We start from the raw sequence: 9200 nt of genomic DNA, 5'->3' as shown, positions 1-9200 counted from the left end.
GATAACAGGCTTGTTTGATGCGATGGTAGTTTGGGCTCCTCTTCTGCAGGTAGGTCTTCAGGGAGTTAGAATGAGTTTGGAAGAGATTTTTGCGTGTGTGAGGAGCGTCTTTCTGTCTGTCTGTCTGTCTTTCTGTCTGTAGGGCGGCTCTCTTGAATAAAGTGCATTATTCATATGTTAGCATCTTTGGTCACGAATGCACGCCTACGTTCGCTTCTACATCCGACTTTTATCTGATCTGTTTTATCTCCATGTCTCTGACTCTCTTTCTCTCTCTCTCTCTCTCTCTCTCACTCTCTCTCTCTCTCTCTCTCTCTCTCTCTCTCTCTCTCTCTCTCTCTCTCTCTCTCTCTCTCTCTCTCTTCTCCTCTCTCTCTCTCTCTTCTCTCTCACTCTCTCTCTCTCTCTCCTCTCTCTCTCTCTCTCCTCTCTCTCTCTCTCTCTCTCTCCTCTCTCTCCTCTCTCTCTCTCTCTCTCTCTCTCTCCTCTCTCTCTCTCTCTCTCTCTCTCTCTCTCTTACTTTTAACGCCGTCTTAGCATGTTTTCAAGGCCAGGCCGTTGTTTCTTGCAGTGCCTCCAAGGTACTTCTGCGCCCTGGTGTCTCCTTCCAGGTCTGTTTCCAGCTTGCATGTGGACGAGGATGCATCCTGCAACAGCTTAACGAGTCTTGAACAAAGGTAAAGCCTGCGCATCTCTTCGTCAGTAGCACCTTTTGCACTCCTTTCTTGTGTAGTTAATGGCCAACGCCGTCGGTCCAGAAGGTAGTACAGTATTCTCGTGTGTGTGTGCTAAACTGCAAGGAGACTAAACATGTCCTTAAATCAAAGAAGCTGTTATAAAGTACTAAACTAAGGATTCAAACGGACGTCTTCGTGACAGCGTTTCAATTTATGACCCCCCCCACATTACCCATTGTAATTTGGCAGCTTTGTTACGTCGTTTTCCGAAGCGTGATGATACTTACTTGTTTTTTTGTTTAAGATATTTTATTTACATGTTTACTTTTTTCCTTTTGTTTTTGTTAATGAATATGGAGAAGAGATTCGGATCAACTTTAATCGCTTGCCTTTTTTTTCTTCTTTTTTTTTGGCATTATCCTCTTATCATGTTTTCCGTTTATGAGAAGCAAGAAAGCGTAAGCGTCAGGTCTGAATAATGTATGTTAATACACCCTCCCCTTCCCCTTTCCCCGCGTTGCCACAATTCCTCATCCCAAAACAGCCTCCTAACTGCTCGCCTTTGGCCCCCACCAGACCCTCGAGTCGCAGCGGAAGGAGCGGGGAGAGGTCACCCTTCGAAGGATCCTGCTGCGGGTCATCCTACGTCTCTTCCGAGTCCTCCTTGGAAATCACCAAGTACAGGGTAAGGAGAGGGAGGCAGAGCAAAGATACAGTTATTAAGGTTCACTCAGGAAAAAATATATAATAAGAAATGAATACATAATTGAAATAATGGAAAAAAATAAAATGAAATAAAAAAGTTTGTTTGAAGATTATTATAGGATTTGAGACTAATCCGTATAGAGCGTTGCAAGCCATCTGATTGGACTGAAAAAAGGTGTGTAGCTCAGGATGGTAATCACAACAAAACCAAAAAAATTACTGTTGTATTGCGTGAACGACCTTTGACGAGAGAATCACATTGGAATACTGTTTTTGTTTGTGTGTCACAAGTAACTACAAAGGAAACCTGAGAGAGAGAGAGAGAGAGAGAAGAGAGAGAGAGAGAGAGTGAGAGAGAGGAGAGAGTGAGAGTGAGAGAGAGAAGAGAGAGAGAGAGAGTGAGTGAGAGGAGAGAGAGAGTGAGAAGACAGAGAGAGAGTGTGTGAGAGGACAGACAGTGAGAGTGAGAGTGAGTGAGAGGAAAGAAAGATAGAAAGATAGAAAGAGAAAGATAGAAAGAGAGAGAGATAAAAAGAGAGAAAGACAGAGAGAGAAAGAAAGAGAGAGAGAGAAATGAAAGGAGGTGGTGTGTGTGTGTGTGTGTGTTTGTGTGTGTGTGTGAGAGATAGATAGATAGATAGATAGATAGATAGATAGATAGATAGATAGATAAATAGATAGATAGATGGATAGATAGAGGAGAGAGAGGAAGAAAGAGAGAGAGAGAGAGAGAGAGAGAGAGAGAGAGGAAGAGCGAGAGAGAGAGAGAGGAAGAAAGAGAGAGGTATAGGAACCGTAATTACTCTCAAACTTTTGTTGATCATTTACCTCCTTGTATCCTTAATAAAAAAAAAATTCATCTTTTCTCTTTATCGATCTTTTATCTCAGGTGGTGATGTTAGGGGAATCAGGTGTGGGGAAGACATCACTGGTGACGCAGTTCATGACGTCAGAATACATCAACACTTATGACGTTTCACTAGGTTAGTAAATGCATTTTGTTTATCTATTTATCTATTTATTATCTTTTTTAACGCAAAAAGGGTTCTTGGTATGTGGATCTACATGTTATGTGGATATACAAGATATGAGAAAATGGATTTGTTACGTGAATCGATCGTTTTAATATAGGCGTCCTGGCATTTCGATTACAGCCTTGGCATATCGGGGAGGTTATTTCAGTACTAAAATGGATGGTGCGATTAACATACGACTGGCGAATCATAAGGTTATCTCGAGCTGCAAATATTGAGTTTTAAATCCACAATTTTTTTTTTCCAAATTAATTCGGTCTAGGGATGGATTTACAGGTTGATAGATCAACTTTCTGATATTGAAATTGTAGATTGGTTTAAGACACACACGTACATACATGCATATGCCAATATATTTAACTGTATATATATATATATATATATATATATATATATATATATATATATATATATATATATATGTATGTATACACCACACACAAACACACACAACCACACACACACACACACACACACACACACACACACACACACACACACACACACACACACACACACACACACACACACACACACACACACACACACATATATATATATATATATATATATATATATATATATATATATATATATATATATATATATACATATATAAACACAACTTTCGTCATATCGCTGATGCATTATTGCAATTGACAGATTACAGACGATGTGTATAGATGGATTAGTAGACACTGACATTGAAACAGATATGAGTGTTCGCTTGCGTTTTCTTCCTCCAGATGACGAATTCGGCGAGAAAAGCGTGTCAGTCCTGCTGGACGGCGACGAAAACGAGGTCACCTTCATAGACCATCCAGCGCACGAGATGTCTGTAAGTCTGTCTGCACTCTAATCGTCATGTCTGAGAGTCTGTCAGTCTTGTCTGCGTGTCTGTTAGTCTGTTTGCGTTCTAATCTTCATGTCTGAGAGTCTGTCAGTCTTGTCTCCACGTCTATATGTCTGTCTGTCTTTATCAGACGCCCTTGTTTTTTTTTTTGTATCTGTCATTTTGTCTTTCTGTTTGTGTTTATCGGTCTATTTTTCTGTTTATGTCTGTCTCTGTCTGTCTTTCTGTTTCTCTCTTCCTGTTTTTATTTTTCCTCTTCTTCTTCTAAGCCTATCTGTAAGTCTGTTTTCCTGCTCATATGTCTCAGAATATTAGCCCGTTTGTCGTCGTGTCCCGTATGACTGTCTTTATGCCTGTTAGTCTGTCTGTCTCCCTGTCCTCTGTTTGTAAATCAGTCTACCTTATTGTCTCGTATGTGGGCGTTATCATTATCTTCCAAGGGATTTTTTTTTTTACTTTTAAAATATCTAGTCACCTACCCTTGAAATATTGAATGGTATTTTCCCATTTCTTTTGATTCCATCTTTTTTTTTTTCTTTCGATCTTTCTTTGTTGTACAAAAGTTTTGCGCTTGTAAAGGTCATTTTGCCGGCTTTGTTCTCATTCTTTGTCTCCCTCGTCATTTCACTGAGCTTTTGTCTTCCATTGTGAACGTTTTGCCACCCTTCCTGTGAGAGCTCTCCCCCCCCCTCTCCCTCTCTCTCTTTCTCTCTTTCTCCCGCCCTGTGTACCCACGTCTCTCTCTCTCTCTCTCTCTCTCTCTCTCTCTCTCTCTCTCTCTCTCTCTCTCTTTCTCTTTCTCTTTCTCTCTCTCTCTCTCTCTCTCTCTCTCTTTCTCTTTCTCTTTCTCTCTCTGTCTCTGTCTCTCTCTCTCTCTTTCTCTCTCTCTCTCTCATCTCCGTTTGTCTGTATGACTTCCTGCCTGCCTTCCTGCCTGTCTGTCTGTCTGTCTGTCTGTCTGTCTGTCTGTCTGTCTGTCTGTCTGTCTGTCTGTCTGTCTGTCTGTCTCTCTCTCTCTCTCTCTCTCTCTCTCTCTCTCTCTCTCTCCCTCTCTCTCTCCATTCAATACTACCATTCTCAAACCTCATTCACCGCTGCTTGTCAATATGTTTTTGATAATATAAAGGTTCAAACTATATTCCGTTAGAAAAGGACCACCACGTGTGCTCAGTCAAGTATGTTTTATCAAGAAGACAGAGCTTCGTCGCGGCCCTCCGATTAGGAACCACTGGTCAAATGAATGGTAGTCAAGAATTCCACCCCGTGGTACATGTGCTAATTGTTAAGGGAATTGGTAAACTTTTGATTGACATACTTTTTAGAAAAGAAAAGTTTGCCGATTGTAGGGAAGTTAGCAGTATTGCTACAAGGCCTCCCTGTCCTCTCATAACCTGAGACTTCCTCTAAGGAAACTTTTACCAGAACTGTAGTAGTTTCGGTGTCTTCAGATAAAAGCTGAAAGGACTAACCCTTCACCAGGCATTCTTTGCTAACTTCTTAGGTGAACAACGTGACTGCAGCACCTCCATAGTATCACCCTGCTTTCCACTGCTATCATCCTTATAGTTATTATCGATATCGTTATCTCCTTGGGACAGCATTGCCCACAATGCTGGACTCTATCCCAGAGGAAGCTCTCAGAATCTGCACTGGACGAAGAGCCAAATAGATAAACCTATCTGTTACACACACAAAGATCCAAAATGTTAACCACAGTAAAAGCAGCCCTCAACTGCCAAGCGAATTTAACGGCAAATTTATTTCTGTAGCACAGAGAATTCCCCCTTTTAAGTGAAATTCAAATAAATTCATGGCATGAAGTGAGATATTCAGAGACTGCTGGAGGGTCCAAGGATTTTGGTGAACTACAGGAGCAACAGAAAGGAGTAGTTTAGTCAGACCAAACATTTTGACTAGCAATGTATCAAAAACTGGAAATTCCAGATCTCGCACGTGTGACATATGAAAGTACATAAGAAATGTGTGCGGAGAAAGAAGATCTACCCTTAATAAGTATTTCTTAGAGGGAACTGCCAGGTATGTCCATCTTCATGATACTGAAAATAGTAAATCGAATTCCCTTAAATCATGAGCATTCCACGACGCGGGGTTTAAACACGGTCACAGTAACATTTCTTTATATCATATTCCTCTCTTTGATACGGTGAGAAAAAAAAGATATGAAAACACAATATGTACAGGGAGAAAAAAAAGTAAGGATGTGGTTATATGATATACCAATTCAAACTTATGAAAAGCCTTAGAGGAGAGAGTGATGAAATATATATGACAAATAATGATAACAAAAAAAAAAGTAACAAATAAAGAAAAGTTACAGCATTTATAAAATTATTGTCATACCTTTGAAATTAAGGGGTAGATCTTCCACAGGTGATCGTAGTGGCCTGCTGCCTGTATGCTGATTACTGTAGTGGCGGTGTTGGTTAAGTATAGCACATTTCACGATACGTAACTAATGATATGTTGCATCTCACTTATCACATGGTTATTAAAGCATTTTATTTCTAAAAGAAAATAAATGTATATGCAGAATCACTTTAACCTTCGATTCTGATTGATAGCCTATGATAGTTTTCCAATGCGTTTTATCTGTTAAAATGACATGTGGAATTAGTGCTTATTGGTTCACATTTCAGGAGGACATAATATTTGTACGGATCTATTTTTAGACTTAAATTAAAGATGTGCAAGCAAGTGTGGAGATACCATTAGCATTTCCTCTATGTGCGTATGTGTGTGTGTGTGTGTGTGTGTGTGTGTGTGTGTGTGTGTGTGTGTGTGTGTGTGTGTGTGTGTGTGTGTGTGTGTACTTGTGTGCGTGTGTGCGTGCGTGCGTAAATAACAATAAGACCATTGGCAGAAGGTGATCCACATTTAATAAACCCCATGGGAGAAAAGCAAACAACCCCACGCCCCTTAGCTTTAAGTAATTAGTCATAACGCACCTTAGTAGCGAACCAAAACCACGCAGCAGACGTAAAGGGGCCGCATTTGCCTCCACCCTTCCCCTAGTGCATGTTACCAACCCCGACCCCCTCCACCACCAGGTCGAGAACTGCCTCTCCACCTACGACCCCCATGCGTGTGTGATCATCTACTCCATCACGGACAAGGGCTCCTTCAAGAAAGCCGAGGACATCCTCAATTACCTGTGGCGGGAGGACTACACCAAGGAGAAGGCGGTCATCCTCGTGGGGAATAAGGTCGACCTCGCACGATCCAGAGTTGTCAGCACGGAGGGTGAGTGCGAGGGGGACTGGCTGACCTGTTGGTTACCCTCTTCCGTGATCTTTCTCGCTTACTTTTTCTTCTTCTGACTGTTTTCTCTCTCTCTCTCTCTCTCTCATTCTCTCTCTCTCTCTCTCTCTCTCTCTCTCTCTCTCTCTCTCTCTCTCATTCTCTCTCTCTCTCTCTCTCTCTCCCTCTCTCTCTCTCTCTCTCTCTCTCTCTCTCTCTCTCTCTCTCTCTCTTTCTCTCTCTCTCTCTCTCTTACATATATTATAATAATATATTATAATATATTATATATATATATATATATATATATATATATATATATATAATATAATAATATATATATATAATATATAATATATATATATATATATATTATATAATATATATATAATATATATATATATATATATATATATATAATATATTATATATCAATACTATCATAATATACACACACACACCCCACACACACACACACACACCACAACACACACCACACACACACAATAATATATATATATATATATATATATATATATATATATATATATATATATATATATATTGTGTGTGTGTGTGTGTGTGTGTGTGTGTGTGTGTGTAACTTCTTCTACCTTATCGTTTCCTCCGTGCACTTCACTTTTCTAACAGTCCTTCCTTCTGCTCTCTTCATCTCGTATATTTTCATTCCGCCCCGAGGCCTCTGTTCTTGTTTCACATTCTTCCTTGAATGATATTACCACTATATCTCTTCAGCGCGAGTGGAAAAGAGCACCCTCCTCCACGTTCCATATACAGTTAACGCACACACAACACAAAGAAGTTGTTATGAGATGGAAATTATGAACAATACGGTAGGAGGAGCGTGTTATTGGCAGAGAAAAAATAATAAAGTTAGATTAATAAACAGGAGTGGAAACGTACTAAAGATGATATAGCGAAATAATTAGGTATACATGTCTTGGTGTCTTAGAGGCTACTCAGGGGGGTAAGGATGGGGGAAGGATGGATGGGAAGAAAGCGAGGGAGAGGTAGAGAGGGAAGAAGGGACATAAGGAGAGGAGAGGAGGGTGAGAAGAAGAGAAGGAAGGAGGGGAGGGATGCAGGCAGGGAGATTAGGAGGGGAGGAAGGGAAGGAAGGAGGATGTTAGGGAGGGAGAAGAGAAACAGACAGAGGGAGAGAGGGAGAGGAGGAAGTGAATAAGATAGAGAGGAATATATAAAAACAAATAAAGTGTAAAAAAAAAAAAGGAAAATACTTCATATGTATTCGCCATTCTCAGTCACTGTATTTTTAAATATATTACTATATTCATTGATAAATACCACCATGATCATATATCATGACATCATTAGTGCTGCAGAAATTATAATTATAAAAGTGTGATAAAGATGAGTGACAGGAAACCTTGTTAACACAACGATTGTTATCGCAAAGAACGGAGTGATAAAGACGCACACACACCTTTACAGTCTTGCAATATACCTTCTCTCTCTGAACACTTTTCTCATAATGCAGAGTGAGGCATTCGGATATCAGGAATACCCACAACGCAAAAAACAGGAACAGTAACATCCATCCTCTGTTACGGGCATTAGAGGTGGTGGGTGTGGCAGTGCAATGAAAAATCTCCTGGATGATTTCCTTTTCTGACTGTCAGAGTTGTATACTTCTCTTGGAGGAATATTTTAATTCTCAGCAATTTATTCATGATCGATATTTGTTAATGGGACGCTGGAAAACACTAGAAATACGAATCATATATGTAGAATGATTAAAAAAGAGTAGATAAGAAAATCGTTCTATGTTATAATTTTGAAGGCAGTTTTGTGTTAAATACTATAGCTGCTGATAAAAAAATGTTGTGATAGTTTCCAAATTCATCATGTAAGACAATCTACACCATCATAGTCATGAATCCATAACCAGCAGGTAATTGTTTCTTGCAAAACATATAATTGCAACTGCAAGGCATTCCGCAACTTTTCTCATTAGTGAGGAGTATTTTTAGACATAATGGAAATGGTCCTTTGCTCCAAGAAAGACTTTATCTTCTTCTTACAACGCCTCACGCGGTGCGTCTCCTCCGCTTTGCATCTGAAAAACATTTTGAATATGCATGTGGTGTTCCTCGACGAACAGAAGACAAAATCTAACAAGTATTTTGGATTTGCTTTTCCCGCAGAGAGCAAGGCGTTGGCTTCCTGCCACGACAGCAAGTTCATAGAAACGTCGAGTGGGATTCAGCACAACGTTGATGAACTGCTTGTTGGCATCGTCAAGCAGGTGAATTAATTAACTTTCTTTCCATGCTATGAAACTGCTTCTTTAACATCGTTTGATTACGACGAACCTTTCATCAAAATCATTCATTTATTCCTGTGCGTTCTGAGTACGAGCCCTCGGCCCTCTCCGCAGGTGCGGTTGCGCCTGGCGGCCCAGAGGAAGCGCCTCAAGAAGATGTCCTCCTCCAAGACGTCGCTGAGCCTCCACGCCGCCAAGGAGCTCCTCAGCAAGATGTGTCTCCTCGACAACAAGTCCAAGTCGTGCGAGAACCTCCACGTCTTGTAGAGGAGAGGGTTGACGTGGGTGGGATTTCCGCGGCCTTTTGAAAATAACTTTTGGGTTGCAGCAAAGCTTCCTAAAATGCCTCCATTCCTCCTTTTTCAAGG

General features: G+C 40.4%; 1 protein-coding gene across 1 annotated transcript; it reads left to right on the top strand.

Moving 5' to 3' along the window:
- The first annotated feature begins 560 nt into the window (after positions 1-560).
- Positions 561-9109, top strand: LOC119581111 (GTP-binding protein GEM-like). Its single transcript, XM_037929447.1, has 6 exons — positions 561-1362; positions 2272-2365; positions 3163-3254; positions 6338-6530; positions 8714-8814; positions 8947-9109. Exons 1-6 carry the CDS (start codon positions 1156-1158, stop codon positions 9097-9099), a joined length of 840 nt encoding a protein of 279 aa, XP_037785375.1. The 5' UTR covers positions 561-1155; the 3' UTR covers positions 9100-9109.
- The last annotated feature ends 91 nt before the right edge of the window (positions 9110-9200 follow it).

Source organism: Penaeus monodon, chromosome 14, assembly GCF_015228065.2.
Source record: "Penaeus monodon isolate SGIC_2016 chromosome 14, NSTDA_Pmon_1, whole genome shotgun sequence".
Classification (NCBI taxonomy): domain Eukaryota; kingdom Metazoa; phylum Arthropoda; class Malacostraca; order Decapoda; family Penaeidae; genus Penaeus; species Penaeus monodon.
The sequence above is the reverse complement of the archived record's forward strand: the minus strand, read 5'-3'. Positions and strand labels throughout refer to the sequence as shown.

What these genes read in the sequence shown, in the direction of transcription:
- LOC119581111 (XM_037929447.1), top strand. Translation starts at nt 1,156, where the DNA reads ATGTATGTTAATACACCCTCCCCTTCCCCTTTCCCCGCGTTGCCACAA. An exon ending in TGGAAATCACCAAGTACAGG is followed by an intron (nt 1,363 to 2,271) that starts GTAAGGAGAGGG and finishes CTTTTATCTCAG; the next exon opens with GTGGTGATGTTAGGGGAATC. An exon ending in ATCCAGCGCACGAGATGTCT is followed by an intron (nt 3,255 to 6,337) that starts GTAAGTCTGTCT and finishes CTCCACCACCAG; the next exon opens with GTCGAGAACTGCCTCTCCAC.